This window comes from Crocuta crocuta, unplaced genomic scaffold (genome assembly GCF_008692635.1).
Source record: "Crocuta crocuta isolate KB4526 unplaced genomic scaffold, BGI_CrCroc_1.0 scaffold528, whole genome shotgun sequence".
Taxonomy (NCBI): domain Eukaryota; kingdom Metazoa; phylum Chordata; class Mammalia; order Carnivora; family Hyaenidae; genus Crocuta; species Crocuta crocuta.
This window is the reverse complement of record NW_027530010.1, coordinates 1,621,265-1,643,072: the sequence shown is the minus strand read 5'-3', so window position 1 is coordinate 1,643,072 and position 21,808 is coordinate 1,621,265. Positions and strand designations below refer to the sequence as shown.

Here is a 21,808-nt window from a genome sequence, read left to right as displayed (position 1 = left end):
CTTCGCGGGGTTGCCACTGGCCCAGGCTTGGGTTCCCCGGCTCTCCTTACCGAAGCTGGGTCGGATATTGGTGATCTCAGCCATGTCGTAATCAGAGGCTACTGCTGTAANGTCGCCGGGATTTCTTGGGAGTGAGACCCCGCCCACCCGCGGGCTGCGGGTCCCTCAGGCGAGAAGCCCCGCGGCCCGAACTAGAAGTGCAGGTACATTTTCATCTGAGGTCCTGTAGATCCCGTGATTCCGGTTCCCGGCGCTTAATATCGCGGCAGAATGTTCTGGATGACAGGGACTCCGGAATTTTGGAAAAAGAGAATTCTGTCCTGCCTGTATTTCAGTATCGTTTGCCATTATTGTTATAAGTATCGGAGACCGCTAAAGGTTATTATGGGAGCTTTCTTAAACTTCGGAAGCTCTGATTAAACACGAAACCAAGTGCTGGTTGCATAACTGAAAAGTTACTGGGAATAATCGTAGAAGCAAAATTCTACAATCCATCTATGGATGGATTTTGTGGAGTGTAAATTAAAGCGTTTTTTGTTGTTGTTTTTAAGGCTTGTATGTCAAAGGCGTTGGGTATTTCTCTTCCAACAGCTTCAAGTGCTTAGGGCTGATGGGGGGGGCTGGAGCGGGGGAGAAAGGCAGAGCGAGCAGCAAACCAACAGATTTATGTGTTCTGCAGGTTGAAAAACAGGACACAGACGACACTCCAAGCTTCTGGAGACTTCCTTGGCATTTGGGAGAGGTAGAGTGATTCAGGTTATAGACTACTGGCATTAATCTCCATGATTACCTCAATTTCGGTCCTTTTGGCTGTGGATGCTTTCATCTTGTTTACAGACAGGATCAAGGCAAATTATTTAAATGCATAAATATTTGTTGATGCTTCACCTGTAAATTGAGACAGTTGAATGGGTTTTAACAGTTTCCACATTCTGTCCTTCTAGAAAAGTGGAAAGAACATGGGTCTAGGAATCATTCAAAACCCATGTATTGAATTAACGAACACCGACTCTGCCGCAGGCACCTTCCCGGGCACTGGATCATGGCATTAAAAGCTAGAGTTTGGATGCCCGATTCCCCTTGATATCTGTGTCTTTGTGAAACCACCTTCCCAGCTGAGCCAGAAATTTCTGTTCTGTGTAAATTGGGAGGTAGAATATCCATTGTCCCATCGGGTTTGTGACAATCAAATCACCTATGACAACGTAAGTGAAAGCATTTTGTGAGATGAAGAGCATGATACAAACATGAATAAATCGCTGTGGATTGAGTCCCAGACTGCCTTCGCTTTATTCGGGAAACCGCACTATTTGTAAGCCAGGGAGTCCTCTTTCTGCAATTTTATGAGTTCGCCATTTCCTCGGTCCCGATTCCAGGTATCTCGCGGCGAGAAGGATTAGACAGATGTCAGCCTAAGCCACTGAATTGCAGTCCCCGGTTTTGTTTTGAGTGGGACAGCTCAGAGGCAGGCATTCCTGTAACGTCTCTCGCCGACAGCTGACGCGCCGGCTTCGGTCCGCCCGCACCTAGCATGGCGCCTGCAGGTTGGCGCATGCTCCTTGGCGCCCTGGCGCCGCGCACCGCGGCTCGGGGGCGCGCACGTCAGTGGCTGCCGTTGGCTGACTTCCGGCGGGAGCGGAGTTGGGTTTCCGCGGGATCTGGCCGGCTGGTGAGGGCGGCGGGGCGCGTGCGGTGGGGCGGGAAGAGGCAGGTGGGACGTCCGGGCCGAGGGGTCGGGCCTGAGGGCCGGCGTGGGGTGCGAGACCGAAGGTGGGGCGCGAAGGTGCCCGGCTGGGCGTGGGGGCCGCGGCCGGCGCTCGGCGCCGCGGTGGGAAGCGCACCCCGGACCCCCTGGTGATGTCTCTTCCCCCGAGCGGCCCGCGCTGGCGCTGCCCCGGGAGTCGCGTCCATCGACCCTGTTAGGGTGGCTCCAGTTCCCAAAGCGGGGCCCTTTTTAGGGCTGCTGCGTTCGAAGTGCCTGGAGCCCGGCTCTGCGCGCGGCTGACTTGGACGAGAAGCTGCCTTCCTTCCGTCCTTGTTTTTCTTTTCTGAGCCTGTCATTCATCTCTGAAACGGGCTCTTGCAGGCTGCGCCCGCTCCGCCTCTTAGCGACTCCCCACCTCCCGCACGGGGGTCCACGGAGGCTTTAATAACTAAGAAAAGGACGTCAGCCGACTTGGGGGTGGGGATGGGGTTCTTTCCTGGTGCCGGGAGAAACTGAATTAGGGAAGTTTATTTTGTTTATTTTTTTAAAAGTTTTTACTTTACTTATTTTCAGTAATCCCAACTCACAACCTCGACATCAAGAGTCCCGCTCTTCACTGGCTGGGCCAACCCGGCGCCCCCGGATTAGGGCGGTTTAAAATAACCTTACAGTTCAGACTCGGAAAGAGAACTTTCTTAGTCCTTTGGTCCAGGCTTTCAGTGTAGTGCCCTGATGGATGGGCCTTCAGACTTGGCTTGAGCACTGCCCGAGGAACACCAGGCAACCAACCGATTTTGTTCTTGGACCTATTTTATTGAAAGTAGAGTTTTTCTGGGTAGAAAGATGCAGTCATTTTCCATACGGTGCTTAACTCGTGGTCCAAATGCTGCATAGAATAAGCTTGGGATGGGAGGTTTGGAAGTTCATGCTCTCTTTCTTTCATTTCTTCGTGTCTTCAGGGAGCATTCATTGAGTATCCAGTAGGTGCACCCTGGCAAGTACTAGGGGTACTAGGTGAAAGAATTCTTTTCCTCAAAGAGCACGTAGTTTTGAGGGAAGGAGAGAGGGGAAGGAGACAGACGAGAATAACAAAAGCGATAGATACTGTAAAAGCGATTTACAAACAGGTGCTGTAAGAACCTAAAAGAAGATACTCTCCAGTTTAAGTTACTGTTGCCCTTGGGATGTGAAAACTGGAATTGAGGCCAAGAGTTGAAAAGTAACAACATAGAGAATAGTAGGACTCTCTTGTTTTCAAGACAGAATTTCTGTTAATATAGCCTAACTTTTTAAAAAAAACCCCACACCTTGCTTTTGGATGGTTTCTGTCGATGGAACTACCTGTTTGTGAAAACAGCGATAGCAAACATTTTTGATGTAATAAATTAATATTTAATGATGTAGATGTTATTTTTATTTCACTTTGTATACACTCATTTATTTATTTATTTATTTTTAAACTTCTGAGAGAGAGATAATATGAGCAGGGGANATAGTAGGACTCTCTTGTTTTCAAGACAGAATTTCTGTTAATATAGCCTAACTTTTTAAAAAAAACCCCACACCTTGCTTTTGGATGGTTTCTGTCGATGGAACTACCTGTTTGTGAAAACAGCGATAGCAAACATTTTTGATGTAATAAATTAATATTTAATGATGTAGATGTTATTTTTATTTCACTTTGTATACACTCATTTATTTATTTATTTTTAAACTTCTGAGAGAGACAATATGAGCAGGGGAGGAGGGGCAGAGAGAGGGAGACACAGAATACGAAGACAGGCACCAGGCTCTGAGCTGGCTGTCAGCACAGAGCCCGATGCGGGGCTTGAACCCACAGACTGTGAGATCATGACCTGAGCTGAAGTTGGATGCTTAATCGACTGAGCCACCAGGTGCCCCTATTTTTATTTCACTTTATAGCTGAAGAAACTCGAGGTTCAGGTTAAGTAAGTTAGGCAGTTACAGGAAGTTGGAGAGAAACTGACTTGGGAAACAAACGCAGACAGTTTGACTGCACACTTTGCTCTTGGCATCATGCTGTTCTACCTCCCTGATAGTAATGATCGCTGACGTTTACTGTTCACTTCCTGTTTAATTCTTAGAGCAACCCTGTGAGGTAAGGACAGGTATTCTCTTTCACAGTTGAGGAAACTGAAGGATAGAGAGGATAAGTTGCTCGGCCAAGATAACATGCTCATCTGTGATGGAGGTGGGATTTGAACCTGGCACTCCGACCGCGGTCGCTCCTCTCCCATCTAATACATTTGGTATAAAGTACTGTGTCCCTGACCGAACATGAATAGGTGGAAAGGTACTTGAAGAAATGCTGTTATCATTAATCAGTACGAAAGCGATAGGAACTTGCTTTTCTCCTTTCAGGATGGGACACGGGTGGGATGTGTACAATGTTGCCCTGTAAGAAGAGAAGGACTACGGTGACCGAGTCGCCACAGCACCAGGGCAGCCAGGACGAAGAGGACCTAGACCTGGAGTCCGCTGTTAGACCAGTGTCTGAGCAGGTGAAAGACTTGGGGTCAGCGCCGCTCTCTGGGGGACCAAGTCATGGCCGAGCGGCCGGCCTCCAGGTGCAGTCCGCCCAGGAGGCCGGGGATCAGCTTGGCGAGGCGGAGCCACCCTCGAGCTCCAGGGTGCTCACTCAGGGCGCACACGCGCCAGTTCTGGGAGCTGTTGACGCGGCCGCCTCTCAGGGAACCGCCCTGCCTTCCTCGGAGTCTTCCCAGCCCCTTACTGTACACACTGGAAAAGGAAAGGTCCCGGCCCCTGGCTCAAGGAGAGGGAAGAAGATCGCACTCAGGCCTGGGCCAGGTCCCCAGGAAGACAGAGCTGATCATCCTGTTACAAAGGAGCCTTTTCCCGGAGAGCCTAGTGAAGAAGTCAAGGAGGAAGGAGGTAAGATATGAAAGGTCTTGGGCGGCGTTTCCCTTGTCGGTGCTACTCGGCCACTGTCCTCCCTGCAGTCCCTCTACAAAGCGCTGTTTCTGAAAGGGGATACTGACCCAGGATGGGATCGGGACTGGGGGGCCCCTGGGGGTCGGCAGTGAACCTTAGGAGTGGGTGGAGACTTCCTCCCTCCCTCCCCTAGCCCCTCTTGTGTCCTTTCCTGAACTTTCTCTTCTTCCATGTTCGGAGGGGTGAGCCATGTGTGGCCTTTTGTGATTTGGTGGGTGTCCGTGCAGTGGGGCTTGTGGAGGAGAGGCCGCGGCTCGAAAGGAGACACTACTGCCTGGGACACTGGGCGGGGCTCTGAAGAGATGACAGAAACCTTGAGGGACGGCGTTGCAGTTTAACAGATGGTGGCAGGGGGTATCTTAGGCCAAGAGCAGTAGGCGCCCAGGCGGAAGAGGATGGTGGCGTGGTTGCTTGGATGAAGTGAGAGAAGTTTTCCGGGAGGTAGATTGTGTGTAGACTGTGAAGGGCTTTGTTTTTCATGCTCAAGCATTGGACCTTCTCCTTAGGTTCCTAAGTAAGAGGAGCCGAAGGCATAGTTCTCTCCTCAGGAAGCTTCTTTCCAGGGTAGCTGGGAAGACAAGACATAAACACATCATTCATTTGGAGCAGTTGAGGGCACTGTGTGGACGCTGGGGTGTGTGGTACGGGTCATTTGGAGTTTTGAAATTGGGACTGGCTGGGTTGGTGGGGTTCCATAGAGTGGGGAAGGAGCGGAGATGGAGTGGCACATTCCGCTGTCCCCCAGAGAATCCGCAGCCCCTCAGGGGTTCTGTAGTCCCCCGGGGGTTCCGCGGTCCCTCAGGGGTTCTGCAGTCTCCCGGGGGTTCCGCGGTTCCCCAGAGGTTCCGCAGTCCTGCACAGGTGCTGTTTGTGTGGGTGTGTAGCAGCCCAGGGGCAGTGTGGGTGCGGACGACACAGAGCCTTGCTGGCCGCCCCATGAGACCTTACAGAGGGTCGATCTGGGATGTGCCGGTGAGGCCAGAAGAAAGGGCGTACCCTAGAGACATCAGAAGGAAGGATTAGTCTTGCTCAGAGACTGGCATCATTTCAGCTCGCTGCCCTCGGGGCGGGGACGCACATCTTCCAGGCGCAGGCTTTGGGGCGCTTGGAGAGGAGTTCGCTCTTCGGTGTGTGCTGCCCGAGGGGACGTGGCCCGTCCAGCTAAGAAACAATCTGAGATGGGAGTTTGGTGAGATGGGGGAGTAGAAGTGTTCAAAGTGTGAGTTGTGCTTCTTGGTGGAAAGGCACGTGGAGGGAGTGGACAGCCTGAGGCTGGGGAAGAAGGTGGCCGAGAGGGACAACTGGAGAAGAGAGAGGCCGAGTCCAGGGAAGGAGGCTTGTCCGCGAGAGGGCGCAGGGCAGTTTCGGACCGAGGAGGTGTGGTGAGGGGGGAGGGGGCGGCGGTGTCTGCTCTGCAGCGGGAGGGCGGACGCGGCCCCGGGGGCAGCAGGGCCACCGAGATGTCTCCTTCAAGGCTTGGGTGTGTTGGTGACGTGAAGGCAGGGGACCTGGAGAGGGTACGGGAGTCAGGGCTTCAGAGTCGTCCGCTGTTGGGGAGTGGGATCCGCAGATGTTTCCAGGGGTTAGTTTGCAGACGTCCAGGTGCAGAAGAATGGCGTAAACGTTCGTTGTTTCGGAGTATCTGTAATCCACTCCTCCTCATGAGTTAAAAGTGGATTCTACCACCTCGCCCTTTACTGAGCTGTGTGTACGAGCAACACTCGGAAACAAAAGGACCTCATGAGTGTCTATCCAGGGTCCTTTTTCTCCCCCCAGGTAATTTTTTTTTTTTAATTTTTTGCTAAATACAAATGTAACATACAAGGGGTGCCTGGGTGGCTCAGTTGACTAAGCGTCTGACTCTTGATTTTGACTCAGGCAGTGACCTCACGCTTTGTGAGAGTCCTCTGTGCTCAGCTCTGTGTTGACAGTGCAGAGCCTGCTTGGGATTCTCTCTTCTCTCTCTTTACTCCTCCCCCATGCACACTCTCTCTCTTCTCGTGTGCATGAGGTCTCTTTCTAAATAAACTTAAAAAAACTCAAAAAGGAAATACAATGTACAAAACAGATTAAAAACTCATACATGTGCATTTTAAAAAATACTGAAAAATTTAAAGTAGAAAATAAAAATCACCCACAATCTTACCTACCCAGAGTAATTACTGCTAAAATTCAGTGCAGAGGCATCTGGCTGACTCAGGCAGTAGAGCCTGTGACTCCTGATCTTGGGGTTGTGAGTTCAAGCCCCATGTTGGGTGGAGGGATTACATAAAAATGAAACAAAAACAAAAAAATCTGGGTTGAAGTGTGGTAGTTCTTCTTTATCCGTAGTTTCAGTTATCCGCAATCAGCCGGGGTCTGGAGGGAGATGACCCTGTTGACGTACTGTCGTCAGAAGGTCAGTAGTGGCCTAAGGCTGCGTCACCAGGCCGAGGCACTCCCCTCACATCCTCTCCTCATGTAGGCATTTCACCACTGCACGGCGTCACTAGACAGTGAGTACAGGCCAGGGAGATGTTGTGAGAGGGGGGAGCACATTCACCACGTAACTTTCTAGGGATGTTGTTCTGATCGTTCTATTATTAGTTACTGGTAATCGCCCTGCCTGATTTGTAGACTAAACTACCATAGGTATGTATGGGGAAAACATAGAATCTGAGGTTCAGTACTGCGGGGTGGGGGAGGGGCGGCAACCCTGGGGGCTTTCAGAACACGTGTCCCAGGCTCCTGGACCAGCCAGTTGTTACAGGAGTTGTTACAGTCGGTGCACCTGCTAAGTTGTTACTGGGCTGCAGGTGCTCATGACTGAGCCCTCTCTGCACTGCTGCCTGTGCTAACAGATTCCCCCCCACCCTGGCGTCTTTCTTTTCCCCCCAGAATTTTAATTGTTCTTTCAAAATTGATTTACGTAACCTAATTTCTATTCATGGTTTTTCTTGTTTTCTAAAAATGATTAACTTCGGCAGATTTCGGCTTATAATTGTGTGCTTCTCAGCGAATTATTTTCATGTTATTGATTCACAGTTCTTAGGCTGGCTGTAAACACGTTACCGATGTGCTCTGTGTGAGGCTTTCCCTTCTCTCTCTTACCCACTTGGCTTCCGTTTCAAGGTGCTTTCGGCCTCTAGCCCGGGGACGGAGGAAAGGGAAAGTGGGGGTCCTGCGGGGTTCTGAGAGGAGAGTTAAGTTGAGAAGCAACATGATTGGGTAGTAGAAAAGGAACATTTTTGGGGTGTCTGGCTGCCTCAGTTGGAAGAGTGTGACTCTTGACCTTGGGGTTGTGGGTTTGAGTCCTTTGTTGGGTGTAGAGATTACATAAATAACTAAAACTAAAAAAATAAAAGAGAAAAAGTAAAGGAACAACTTCTCTGTGTAGAGACTGGTGTAGCTGATAAACCGTAGGGACCGTGTGAGAGCAGTTCCAGGTGTGTTCTCGGCAGTCAAACTATCAACAGAAACTAGCTGCCAAAGTGAGCTTCTGTTTGTTTAAAACGTCTTATATGTTGGATCAGTTTTAAAAATGTTGGCATTAATTCTAAAAATTGTTGAAGATTGTTGATCAAATAAGAACACTGTGTTGGGGTGCTTGGGTCGCTCAGTCGGTTAAACAGCTGACTTCAGCTCAAGTCATGATCTCGTGGTCCGTGAGTTTGAGCCCCGCAGCGGGCTCTGTGCTGACAGCTCAGAGCCTGCCTGGAGCGCGCTTTGGATTCTGTTTGTCTGTCTCTCTCTCTCTGCCCCTCCCCACACATGCTCGCTCTCTCTCAAAAATAAACATTAAAAAGAAAAATTAGAGTGCTATGCTGTGCTCTTGAGTGGAGTTCTCTTTTCTAAGATATTTGACTGAGAGGAACTTGTGATTTAATGGACTTAGGACATGACTTCTTGTCCAATCCGTGTTACAGCAAAAGCCCTAGATGTTTTGACATGTCGACTAATCATGGGCTCCAGAAGTGGAGGGCGGAAGATTGAAGAGTAAACGCAGTCACAGATTGATTCATGCTTAATATAAAATTTAAGCTTTTTTTTCTTTGTTGGAGTGGGGAGGGTGGTCCAGTTTAAAATCCTTTGTACACCAGTTGAAAGTGGCCATGTTGATGAGGTAGTAGCCTAGAGTATAGAGGCTACTTTGGGTGGAGCTCAGTGACAAACAACCTGATCTGTCTTTGAAAAAAAATTTTTTTTAATGATATCTACCTTCTTAATGGATTTCTTAAAAATGTTCATTTAATTTTGAGAGAGAAAGAGCGCGCGAGCTAGGGAGGGGCAGAGAGAGAGGGACAGAGGATCCAAAGCAGGCTCTGAGCTGTCAGTACAGAGCCCGACCCAGGGCTTGAGCTCACAAACTGAGATCGTGACCTGAGTCGAAGTCGGATGCTTAACCGACGGAGCCCCCCAGGCACCCTGAAAAAAGTTTCTGACTGTGTCATACACAAACCAGAAAAAATTCATAAATACAGAGAATGCATAGTGAAGAGATAGGCACCCTTTCCCTCTGTCCTCTTGAGCCCAGGTTTTTGTCTTAGAAGCAGGCAGTCACTCTTCGGCAGTCCTGCGTACGGTCTGCAGATACCCTGCACCCAAGCCTGCGTGTGTTCCAACACACGGCAACTTGGCTCTCATGCTTATTTTGATACAACGTGGGTGCTTTGCTTCTTACATGCCCCATCTTCCCCAGAAGAAAGCAAGCTAGCACTCTTGGAGAGCTGAGGTGAGAAGAGAAAGTTGTCTAGTGCACCGTAGAACCAACCGTGTATTTATAATTTGATGGTTCTTATTCTACTGCTCTGTAAAATTTACAGTCAGAAAGTTCAGGACATTTTGTAATGGATATCATTTATAGGGATTAAACGTGGTGTTAATGATCGTCCATATAAAATGTCCCTTTGTCATCAGAATTATAACACCCCCCACCTCACAATTATGGTTCTGATTTCTCCATGGGGGGAAAAATGCATGGCTTAAAGCTTATTAGAAGAAGAAAGCCGTTAGCAGTTATCGGGTTCATCTCCCTGACATTAGATGAGTAAATTGGATCTGAGCTTTGATTTCTCAGGATACTGTCTTTAAGAGAGAGGAAACCTATGTGGTACGTGCATCATTAATGACATGAGCCAGCGGAAGAGGACTTTATAACAAAATGCTGATTTCTGCAACCTGGTATGATTGAGATTGGGCAAAGTGTGGAGCAACGCTTGTGATTCTTCCAGGAAAACCTCAGTTGCACTCTGGAGGGGAGATGCCTTCGCTGCCGCTCGGCGCCCACCCTGCAAAACCGGGAGCCCTGCCTGCGAAGTCCCCTCCATCACATGTCTGTGCCTGCCCTCAAGAGAAGCCGCTTGGGACTCTAGCTCCGCAAGCTGAGGATGAGACAGAGGATGGCGGGCTCTTCATCCCGATGGGTAGGCTTTGTGTTTCTCTTCTTTTTAACTAAAAAAATCCTCCTCTCTATTGAAGCATCATATGAAGCACAATATGCAGAAAACTGCACATATCTTAGGATATCCAAGTTCACTGAATTTCAGAGATTGAAAACTGCCATGCAGGCAGGAACTGGCTCAAGAACAGACCTGTACCCAGGGTCCTCCCTTTCAGTTATACCAGCACCCCACCCCTGCGGGACCACCGCTCTGACTTCCGGCAGCAGCTGGTTCACCTGTTTTGTACTTTATGAGTGGAGTCGTGTGTATGTGTCTTGTGACTGCCGTTTTCCACCTGTGTTCTCGTGTTAGCAGTTGGCTCCCGTTGCTGCGTGTACTTATGGATTGTTCGTTTTCATTGCTGTGTAGTATCTTGTTCGAGCGTTCTAGGCTTTCTTTATCCAGTCAGCTGTTACTGAGCATTAGGATCGTTTCTGGTTGCAGGATACTCTGAATGGTGCTGCCATGAACATTCCAGCTGTGGATCTTTGGGCGAACGTCTGCCCTGGATTCTCCTTGGGTGGATTTGCTGGGTCATAGGATGAGGCCTCCTTATATATATTTTTTTCCTCCTTATATTTTTTTGAAATATTGTATGTAAAAAAATATTTTTAAATGTTTGTTTATTTTTGAGAGAGCGAGAGAGAGTGTGTTTGTGAGCGCATGCACCGGAGAGGGGCAGAGAAAGAGGCAGACACAGAATCCGAGGCAGGCTCCTGGCTCTGAGCTGTCAGCACAGAGTCCGATGCAGGGCTCGAGCTCATGAACCATGAGATCATGACCTGAGCCAAAATCAGATGCTTAACTGACTGGGGCACCCAGACTCCCCTAGAAGTCTTTATTCATTTATTCTAAATATTGTATTTTTTTACTACTAATTATAACACATACAGACAAGTGAATAAAGACTTCTAGGGGAGCCTGGGTGGCCCAGTCGGTTAAGTGTCTGACCTTGATTTCCATGCGGGTCATGATCTCACGGTTGTGTGATCGAGCTGCATGTTGGTCCCTGCGCTGACTGTGGAGCCTGCGTGGGATTCTCTCTCTCTGCCCCTTCCCTGCTCAAGCTCTCTCTCTTAAAATAAATAAACATTTTTTAAAAATTAAAAAAAATTATGTAACTGCTGCCACCATCAGCAAGTGGGACATTTCTCTCCCTGCGACAGCTCTCGTTCCCCTCTCACCTGCTGGTCTCCCTTCTGTCCTAGGAGGTTCCCATTTTCTGCGGCGTTGTTGTGCATGCGGTGTCACAGGTACAGAGTCTCGGGCCTCTGGTATCTTTCACCTAGTCTGATGCCTTTGACAGTCATTCATGCTTGTTCCTTTGTCCCGATGACGTGCTGCAATTTGTTGACCTGTTCACCGGTTGATGGGCATTTGGGTTGTTTCCAGGTTTTGCCTGAAGCTGCTATTCAGGTGTGGGTCTTTGATAGACATAAATTTTCATTTTTCTTGATTAAGTAACTGGGAGTGTCATTGCTGGGGCTTATGGTACATGTTTAACTTTGTAAGAAAGTGCCGAGCCCTGTCCCAGCGTGGCCGTACCGTTTTACACTCCCACCAGCGGCGCGTGAGATTCGCAGCTGATCCACCTCCGTGCCAGCTGCCGTCACACTTTGGATTTTATCTGTTCCGGTGGGTGTATTTTCTCCTGGTTTTCATTTGCATTTCCCTGAGGAATATTCTTGTGTGTTTGTGGGCCATCTGTAGATTATACTTGGTGAAACGTTAGTTCATTGTTTTTTTTAATTTTTATTTTATTTCTAGGAGAGAGAGAGAGAGAGAGACAGCGTGAGCAGGGGAGGGTCAGAGAGAGAGGGAGTCACAGACTCTGAAACAGGCTCCAGGCTCTGAGCTGGCAGTCAGCACAGAGCCCGACGCGGGGCCCGAACCCACGAACCGCGAGATCATGACCTGAGCGAAAGTCGGACGCTCAACCGACTAAGCCACCCAGGCGCCCCTAGTTCATCGTTCTCTTGTTTGCCTTTATTCCTTTTGCAATCACTACACGTCTTGCAGGAGGTACTTTAAAATTATGCATCTATCCTGTTTTTCCTCAAACTTTTGCCCACTAATTTTGGCATCCACTGGTGGATTGCCTGTACAGTTATTACCGTGTGTGTGTGTGTTTTAAGTTAGCTTATTTATTTTGAAAGAGAGAGAGAGCCAGCAAGGGAGGGGCAGAGAGAGGGAGGATCACAGGATCCAAAGCAGGCTCCGTGCGGACAGCCCAGGGCCTGTCGTGGGGCTCAGACTCACAGACCACGAGCTGGTGACCTGCGCCGACGTCCGGTGTTCAGCTGACGGCGCTGCCGAGGCCGCGTTCCTGTGTTCTTCTGACGGCGGTGCCTTATTTCCCTCCCTTCTTCCACGTTTATTCACTGGGATTTTCTGTAAAGAAGAGCTGCCCGGGGCACCCGCGCGGCTGAGCCAGTGAAGCGGCCGACTCTCGACTTGGGCTCAGGCAGGTCATAATCTCACAGCTCATGAGGTCATGAGCTTGAGCCTTGTGTTGGGCTCATTGCTGATAGTGCAGAGCCTCCTCGGGATTCTCTGTCTGCCCCTCCCCTGCTCACACACGCTCTCACTCTCTTTCCCTCAAAGTAAATAAGTAAACTTTAAAGAAGACCTGTCCCTTCTCCATTATTTATTTATTTTTTCGAGTTTCCTGTGAGTACGGACTCAGAGGTGTCTTGTTGTTTGAGTTGCAGTGCGCTCCTGTCATTGTTTTGCTCACGNTTATTTATTTATTTTTTCGAGTTTCCTGTGAGTACGGACTCAGAGGTGTCTTTTGTTGTTTGAGTTGCAGTGCGCTCCTGTCATTGTTTTGCTCACATTGTTTTAGTATCAGCTACGGGGGGGCCTCGCGGGTTTACTTTTGTGGAGCATCGTTTTGCTGTCACATCAAGGAGCGGTGCCTAATCCTGGGGCGCCCGGCTGGCTCACTTGGGGGAGCTTGAGACTTTTGATCTCAAGAGGGTTGTGAGGTTGAGCCCTACATTGGGAGTAAAGCTTACTTAAAAAAAAAAAATAAAGATTTTAAAAAGAAAAGAAAGTCTGCCCAATCTGAGGTCACAAAGTTTCTTTTCTGCAAGTTGTGTGGTTTTACATGTGACATTTAGGTGTATGATCTACGTTGAGTTAATTTTTGTATTGTGTATGGGGTGTATTTGAGACTCTCTTGCATGTGGATATTCATTGATTTCAGCACTATTTTTGGAAAATATTGCTTTCTCCATTAAATTACTTTTGCACATGGGGCGCCTGGGTGGCTCAGTCGGTTAAGCATCTGACTTTGGCTCAGATTGTGATCTCGTGGTTTGTGAGTTCGAGTCCCACATCAGGCTCTGTGCTGACAGCTCGGAGCCCGGAGCCTGCTTCGGATTCCATGTCTCCCCCTCTTTCTGCCCCTCCCCCACTTGCACTCTGTCTCTTTTTCTCTCTCAAAAATAAATAAAAATTAAAAAAAAATTACCTTTGCACTTATGTGAAAAAGTCACTTGGCCATATTAGCATGGTCTTTTCTGGACTCTGTTATGTCCGACTGATCTGTGTGTCTAAACTTTCACCAACACCACACAGGCCTGCTCAGTATAACTTCATAGCAAATGTCGAAATCAGGTAGTTTGAGTCTTCACCTTTGTCCTTTTTGTTTTTATTTTTATTTTTTATTTATTTTTAATGTTTATTTTTGAGAGAGAGGGAGATTGAGAGAGAGAGAAAGCACAAGCCGGGGAGGGGCAGAGAGAGAGGGAGACGCAGAATCCGAAGCAGGCTCCAGGCTCTGAGCTGTCAGCACAGAGCCCGACGCAGGGCTCGAACTCATGGACCATGAAATTATGACCTGAGCCGGAGTCATACACCTAACCCACTGAGCCACCCAGGTGCCCCCTGCTTTTTTAAAACAAGGTTATTGAGCTATTCTAGGGCCTTTGTATTTCCATGTCAGTTTGAGAATTGGGTTGTCATTTTCTTCAAAAACATCTGCTGAAATACTGATGGTAATGAATCTGTGGATCAATTTGGGAAAGTTGCCATCTTAACAGTATTGAGGCTACTAATCCATGGACAAGGTACGTCTAGTAATTGAGGTCTTTAAAAATTTCTCTCAGCAGTATTTTGTAGTTTTGCCATATACGTTTTTCACCTATAATTTAGATGTATGAAACACATATTTTTTTATGCTAACGTCAGTTTTTCCTTTCAACTTTCAGTTTGTTGTCAATATATAGATAGAGTAGGCTTGGGTATATCAGTAAATCTTGTGACCTTGCTATAAATTCATTTATCAGCTGTATATACTTTATATATATATATTGTTTTGCTTTTAAAGAGTATTTGTTTTGAGAGCGAGAAGGGGAGAGAGACTCACAAGCAGGCTCCAAGCTCACAGTGCAGTGAGATCGTGTCCTGAGCTGAAATCAAGAGTCGGACGCTTAACTGACTGAGCCACCCAGGCGCCCCTACTTTATAGATTCTTTAGCAGTTTTTTACAGAGGTAATTATGTCTTCTGAGAACAAGTTTTTTTTGTTTTTTTTTGTTTTTTTTTTGCCTTCCTTTCCAGTTCGTATGTCTTTCCTTTCTTCCTTTCTCTTCCTTCCTCTTCTTCCCTTTATAGCTCCCTCCCTCTTCCTCTTCCTCTCCCTCTCCATTGGCCAGTCCCCCATGACCATGCCCTGGCTGGACCTTCGGCCCAGCCGTAAGGACAAGCGGTGACAGGGGTCCTCTTTCCTGTGTTCCTGGTCTCAGCAGATTGCGTTGTGTTTTTCACCGTGGATGTGCGGGTGGTTTGTGGCTGTGGTGTACGGGATCGAGGAGGTTCTCCACTGTTCCCAGTTGCTGAGAGTTTTTATGGTGAATTGATGTTGGACTTTGTGAAAACCTTTTTCTGCATCTATTGAGATTTTCTTATTTTGTTTTTGTTTTTGATCTGTTGATGTGGTGAATTATACGAATTCATTTTCAAATTTCAAAGCAATTTTCATTTTTGGGGTAAACCACACCTTTTGCTCATGATATATTAACCTTTTTACATATTGCTGGATTTGATTTGCTAATATTTTAAGGATTTTTGTGTCTGTGGTGTCAGTTCTCTTGTACTGTCCTTGTATAGTTTGACATCAGGTCATGCTGAGTTGTTAAGTGTTCCCTTTTTGTGTTTTTGGAAGAGTGTGTGAATTGGTGTTACTTCTTCCTGTTTTTCTTTGTTTATTTATTTTGAAAGAGAGAGTGAATATGATGAGCTGGTGAGGGGCAGAGAGAGAGAGAGAGAGAAATCTCAGGCAGGCTCTGTGCTGCCAGTGCAGAGCCCACAGAGCTTGAACCCATGAACTGTGAGATAATGACCTGAGTCAAAGATGTTTAACCAACTGAGCCACCCAGGTGCCCGTACAGTTGGTATCTTTCAAGGCATTTGTCTGTTTCATCTACCTTGTCAAGTTTATTGCACAAGTATTTTCATAATATTCCTTTGTTCTCTTTCTAGGATCTGTAGGGCCTGCAGCGATGTTGTTCTTTTATTCTGGATACTGGTGATTGGTGTCTCTGAATCACTCTGGCTGGGTGGTTTTCAGTAGTCAGCTCTTTAAAGGACAAGCTTTTGATTTCATTAATTTCTCTATTTTCCTGTTTTCTATTTTTTTTTTAATGTTTTTAATTTATTTCTGAGAGAGAGAGAGAGACAGCGTGAGCAGGGGAGGGTCAGAGAGAGAGGGAGACACAGACTGAAACAGGCTCCAGGCTCTGAGCTGGCGGTCAGCACAGAGCCCGAAGCAGGGCTCGAACCCACGAACCTTGAGGTCATGACCTGAGCTGAAGTCGGACGCTTAACTGACTGAGCCACCCAGGTGCCCCTTCTGTTTTCTATTTCATTGATTTTTGCTATTGTCTGTTTTCTTTCTCCTTGCTTTGGGTTTAATTTGGTCTTTTTCTAGTTTCTTAAGGAAGCTCAGATCACCGATTTGAGACTTTTCTTATTTTTTAATAATAGTATTTATTATTAAATAAATACTACACATGATCTTAGCCAAAAGGCCAAGAAGTGATTATTATTATTAAATAAATAAAAAAAGTGTGTCCCTTTCCTGTTAAACACATGTGTTAGCTGGGCCCCACAAATTTTGATATGTTAAATTTCATTAACTTCAGTTGACAGTATTTTCTAATTTCCTTTGGGGTGTCTTGTTTGACCCACAGATTATTTAGAAGTGTGTAGTTTTATTTCTAAATATTTGGAGAATTTCTAGCTATCTCTCTGTTACTGATTTCTAATTTAATTCTCTTTGAGTTCAGGTCATATTTTATATCATTTCATTCTTTTTCTGTTTTTTGAGGTTTATTTTATGGCCCAGAATGTAATCTCTTTTTTTTTAATTTTTTTAATGTTTTATTTATTTTTGAGGGGAGAGAGAGAGAGAGAGAGAGAATATGAATGGAGGAGGGACAGAGGGAGGGAGACAGAATCCAAAGGAGGCTCCAGGCTCTGAGCTGTCAGCACAGAGCCCAACGCAGGGCTTGAACTCTTGAACTGCAAAATCATGACCTGAACTGAAGTCAGACGCTTAACCAACTTAGCCACCCGGGTGCCCCTCTTTTTTTTTCTTTTTTTTCCTGAGCCTATTTATTTATTTTAAGTGATCTCCACACCTAGTGTGGGGCTTAAACCCGAGATGGAGAGCTGCGTGCTCCTCCGACAGAGCCAGCCAGGCGGCCCTGGAGTATAATCTCCGTGGCAGCTCTTCCGTATGCGTTTGCAAAGAGTATGTATTCTGATGTTTTGAGGCGCACTGTTGTGTCACTGTCAGTCAGGTCAAGTCGATGGATCGCGTTGTTCAGTTCTTCTCTTCCTACTTTTCTCCTGGGGGAGGGTCTGTCTGTCAGTCACTGTGACTGAAATGTTCTCTCCGACTATAACCCGGGATTTGTCTGTATCTCCTTTTAGTTCTCTCAGTTTCAGCTCTGTATACTTTATTTATTTATTTATTTTTTAATTTTTATTTATTTCTAGGAGAGAAAGAGAGACAGCATGAGCAGGGGAGGGTCAGAGAGAGAGGGAGTCACAGACCGAAACAGGCTCCAGGCTCTGAGCTGTCAGCACAGAGCCCGACGCGGGGCTTGAACCCACGAACCGCGAGATCATGACCTAAGCGAAAGTCGGACGCTTAACCGACTAAGCCACCCAGGCGCCCCTGTATACTTTATTTTTTAAAGGTTTTATGTATTGTTATTATTTTTAGTGTTTACTTACTTTTGAGAGAGAGAAAGAGCGAGTGGGGGAGGATAAAGAGAGCGAGACAGAGCATCCCAAGTAGGCTCTGTAGCTGTCAGCACAGAACCTGGCGGGGGCGTCAACTCACCAACCATGAGATCATGACCTGAGCTGAAACCCAGAGTCGGGTGGTTAACAGGCTGAGTCACCCAGGCCCCTGCAAGTAATCCCTACACCCAGCGGGGGCTCAAACTCATGACCCTGAGATCAAGAGTTGTGAACTCCACTGACGGGCCCACCCAGGTGCCCCTGCTCTGCGTACTTAGAACTCTGTTTTTAGGTGCACAAGCCTAATGACAATTGCGATTGGGTTTTGGGTGTTAGAGCAAACTGGCATTTCTGGGATGAACCTCTTTGGTCATGATGTATCAGACTTTCCATATGCTGCCGGACCCATTTCCTGATGTATGGTTCAAGGTTTTGTGTCTTTATTGATGAGAGGTACTGGCTTTAATTTTCCTTCTTATAACGTCTTTTTCATGTGTTGGTGTCTGGTATACTGGCCTTATAAAATGAATTGGGAAGTTTCCCATCATTCTCTACTCTCTGGAAGAGTTTATGTAAGGCTATTATTTATTTCTTAAATATTTTGTAAGAATTCGCCAGGAAGTTATCTAGGTTTAGAGTTCTCTTTGTCAAAAGGATTTTAAATTATGGATTAGAATCTTTAGTAATTATAGGACTATTCAGACTTCCTGTTCCTGTCCATTTTGGTCAGTTGTGTTTTTCAGGAAATTTCTATGTTTTCTCTAAACTGTCAAATTTGTTGATATAAAGTTGTTTATAAAATGCTCATTTTAGGATGTCTTTTTTTTAGTTTTTAAAGTAATCTCCATACCCAATGGAGATTGAACTCCATACCCCCCAGATTAAGAGTTGCATGCTCCACCAACTGAGCCAGCCAAGTGCCCCTATTTTGGGATATTTTTAAGATTTTTTTTTAAGTTTATTTATTTTGAGAGAGAGAGTGAGAGTGTCAGGGAGGGGCCGAGGGAGAGAGAAGGAATCCCAAGCAGGTTCTGCACTGTTAGCACAGAGACCCACCTGGAGCTAGAACTCATGAACCATGAGATCAAGACCTGAGCCAAAGTTGAGTGCGTAACGGACTGAGCCACCCAGACGCCCCTGTCCTCTTTATATCTGATTGGAAACTTTTGTTGATAAGCCTGATTTTTTTGTTGGTAAGTTTGGCTTGAGGTTTATCAATTTTATTAATCTTTTTAAAGAACCAACTTCTGACTTTCTTGCTTTTTTAAAATTCTATTTATGTTTTCTGTTTTATTGATTTTTGTTCTTCATTATTTCCTTCCTAAAATTTACCTTATATTTGATTTGTTCTTTTCTAGCCTCTTGTAAGATTTTCAATTGTTTTCTAATATATACATGCACAGTTGTAACTTTCCCTCTAAGCATTGTTTTCGCTGCGTTCTGCAAGCTATGATGTATCATATGTTTGCTTTAGTTCATCTACAAATATTTCTAATTTCCTTTATGATATTTTCTTTGACTTATGGATGATTTAGAGATACACTGCATAGTTCCCAAATATTTGAGGATCTTTCCAGTTAAATTGATTTATTTCTTGCTTAATTCCACTGTGGTCAAAGAGTCTGATTCCTGACCTTTGAAAATTGTTGAGACTTGGTGAGCATATGGTCTGTTTTATGTGCCCCCCAAAATAATGTATTTTGGGGGTGTCATTTAGACACTTGTCATTTAGATCAAGTATTGTGTTCTATGTAAGGTCAGGTTTATTAAAGATATTGTTTGGATCTCTCATGTCCTTACGGATTTCTTTGTCTGCTGTTAAATTAGTTACTGAATGACATTTGTCAAAATCTCCAAATATGACTGTGGCTTTATCCTTTTTTTTCCCGGTCAACTTTTATTTTATATATTTAAGCTCTATTATCAGATGCATAATAGAATTTAGAATTGTTTTGTCTTCCTGTTGAATTAATTTAATTAGTATGAAATGTTCCTTTTATCTTTATATTCTTGCCTTAAAGGTTACTTTGTATGTGATATTTGTGTATGCATGGTATAGTGTTTGTTCTTTTGCTTTCAACCTTTTTTGTGTCTTTATATTTAAAATATTTGTATGTGTAGCCTAGCCTTTTTTTAAAAACACTTAGTCTGAACATCTTTTCTTTTTAATTAGATCATATGTTTTGTTTCTATTTAATGTAATTTGAATTGATATTTAATGTAATATTATATTTAGTGTTATATTTAAGTTGAGTTTATATTTAACGTAATGTAAGTTGAATTTTCTGTTTTCCTATTTCTTTGTTTTTTTGTTTCTCCTTTCCTTCTTTTCATTAATCAAATATGTTTATTTTTCTTCTTTATTAGTTCTTTAGTTTTTATTCTTTTTTCTTTTACGTGTTACTTTATAGATTAACAATATGCATCTTTGTTTTTATTTAAAATTTTTTTTTAATGTTTATTTTTGAGAGAGAGAGAGAGAGAGACAGAGCATGAGCAGGGAAGGGGAAGAGAGAGAGGGAGACACAGAATCCAAAGCAGGCTCTAGGCTCTGAGCTGTTAGCACAGAACCTGATGTGGGGCTCGAACTCATGAACTCACGAAGTGCAAGATCATGACCTGAGCTGAAGTTGGATGCTTAACCAACGAGCCACCCAGGCACCTCCTGTTTTTATTTTTATTTCTTTATTTCTTTATTTCTTTCTAGGAGAGAGAGAGAGAGAGACAGTGTGAGCAGGGGAGGGTCAGAGAGAGAGGGAGACACAGAATCTGAAGCAGGCTCCAGGCTCTGAGCTAGCAGTCAGCACAGAGCCCGACGCGGGGCTCGAACCCACGAACCGCGAGATCATGACCTAAGCGAAAGTTGGACGCTTAACCGACTAAGCCACCCAGGCGCCCCCTCCTGTTTTTATTTTTAAAGCAGTCCAAGATTTGATGTGTTGTTGTTTATTTTTTTAAACTTAAAAAAGTTTTAAGTTTATTTGTTTTGAGAGAGACAGTGCAGGTGGGGAGGGACAGAGAGAAAGGGCAGAGAGAGAATCCCAAGCAGGCTCTGCATTGTCAGGACAGAGGGCGATGTGAGGCTCAAATTCTCAAATTTACAGACTGTGAGATGATGACCTGAGCTGGACACTTAACCAACTGAGCCACTCATGTGCCCCAAAGCTTTTTTTTTTTTTTAAGTGAGCTCTGTGCCCATTTTGGGGCTTGAACTCATGACCCTGAGATCAAGAGTCATATCCTCTACCAACGAGCCAGGCGAGTACCCCAACAATATGCATCTTTGAAATTATTACATTCTACCTGAAATGTGTGCTTCCAAAACAATACAGGAATTTCATAGCCATTTCACTCCAAATATCTATTCCTGCCTTTTGTGCTACTTACATTTTACTTCTTCATAAGTTTTAAACCTTTGAGATGTTATTGTTACTATGTTAGCCAGTCAGTATTCATTTATATTTATCATATAGCTAATCTTTTTAGTGCTTTGATTTATCTTAAAATTCTTCGCTTTGCCTTTATCTGGGATCCTTTTTATATATATTTCTAATGTTTATTCATTTTTGAGGGGGGAGGGGCAGAAAGAGAGAAGGAGACACAGAATTCAAAGCAGGCTTCAGGCTCTGAGCTGTCAGCACAGATCCTGATGTGGGGCTCGAACTCACGAACTGTGAGATCATGACCTGGGCTGAAGTTGGATGATTAACCTACTGAGCCACCCAGACACCCCTGTACTGTATTTATTGCAAAAAAAAAAAAAAAAAAAATCCACATATAAGTGGACGTGCATAGTTCAAACCTGTGTTGTCTGAGGGTAAATTGTAGTTTTACATAGTTTTACCATTGTTTTTGGTGGGAACTTTCCTCTGTTAAAAAAAAAAAAAACATTGTTGTGGCCAGAATCAGAGGTCCTGGGTGTGTGTTTGACAAGGCTGTTTAGCACCTGTTTTCATACATCAGGGCAACTTGGGTGATACTACAGAACCCACCTATATTTTTACTGACTTCATCCACTTAAGTGCATTTTACTTTCAATTTGTTGATTACATCATTGGATCCATTTTTCAGGGAATGTCTTGTTTTTAGCCATCCTCTATCCTTCTCATGGAAGGAAAAATTAGATTTTCTTATTTATCTTTTCTAGTCTGGCACCTTTTTTAAAATTTTAAATTTCAATTCCTTAGAATTTGTAGAGTCAGTCAGTGGTATCCCAGTATTTTAGAAGATAAAGGATTACTTCTAAAACAGAATAGCAAATAATTGAATTATCTGTTCTTCTTTGGATTGTGTAGTGTATTGGGATTTGAATGTGTTAGATTTTCCTCACAAATATATTCCATAATAAAAATTCAACATTAAAATCAGAAATCAGAGGAGAAATATGTGTGATGTAATTTAGACACTGAGATGGTTTAACCCCACTTTGATTCCATATTTATAAGATAGCTATT

The 21,808-nt window shown here is 45.1% G+C and overlaps 2 protein-coding genes and 1 pseudogene across 5 annotated transcripts in view; 1 reads left to right on the top strand and 2 right to left on the bottom strand.

Moving 5' to 3' along the window:
- SYT11 (synaptotagmin 11) overlaps positions 1-104 on the bottom strand; it is a 15,391-nt gene extending 15,287 nt beyond the window's left edge. For both annotated transcript variants that reach the window (XM_077764183.1, XM_077764184.1), the window contains exon 1: positions 51-104. In XM_077764183.1, the coding sequence (XP_077620309.1) occupies positions 51-84 (34 nt within the window). In that variant the 5' untranslated portion in view covers positions 85-104. The remainder of the gene's footprint in view (positions 1-50) is intronic.
- Positions 105-117: 13 nt separating this feature from the next.
- The window catches only part of GON4L (gon-4 like), a 70,357-nt gene continuing 48,666 nt past the window's right edge, over positions 118-21,808 (top strand). Inside the window, exons 1-4 of one of the 3 annotated variants that reach the window (XM_077764179.1) lie at positions 118-203; positions 680-742; positions 4,088-4,618; positions 9,889-10,080. In XM_077764179.1, the coding sequence (XP_077620305.1) occupies positions 4,105-4,618; positions 9,889-10,080 (706 nt within the window). In that variant the 5' untranslated portion in view covers positions 118-203; positions 680-742; positions 4,088-4,104. Of the gene's footprint in view, positions 204-679; positions 743-1,626; positions 1,670-4,087; positions 4,619-9,888; positions 10,081-21,808 lie in introns of those variants that run through there. The other 2 variants (XM_077764178.1, XM_077764177.1) reach the window with 2 other exon arrangements.
- Positions 16,041-16,144, bottom strand: LOC144231677 (U2 spliceosomal RNA; annotated as a pseudogene).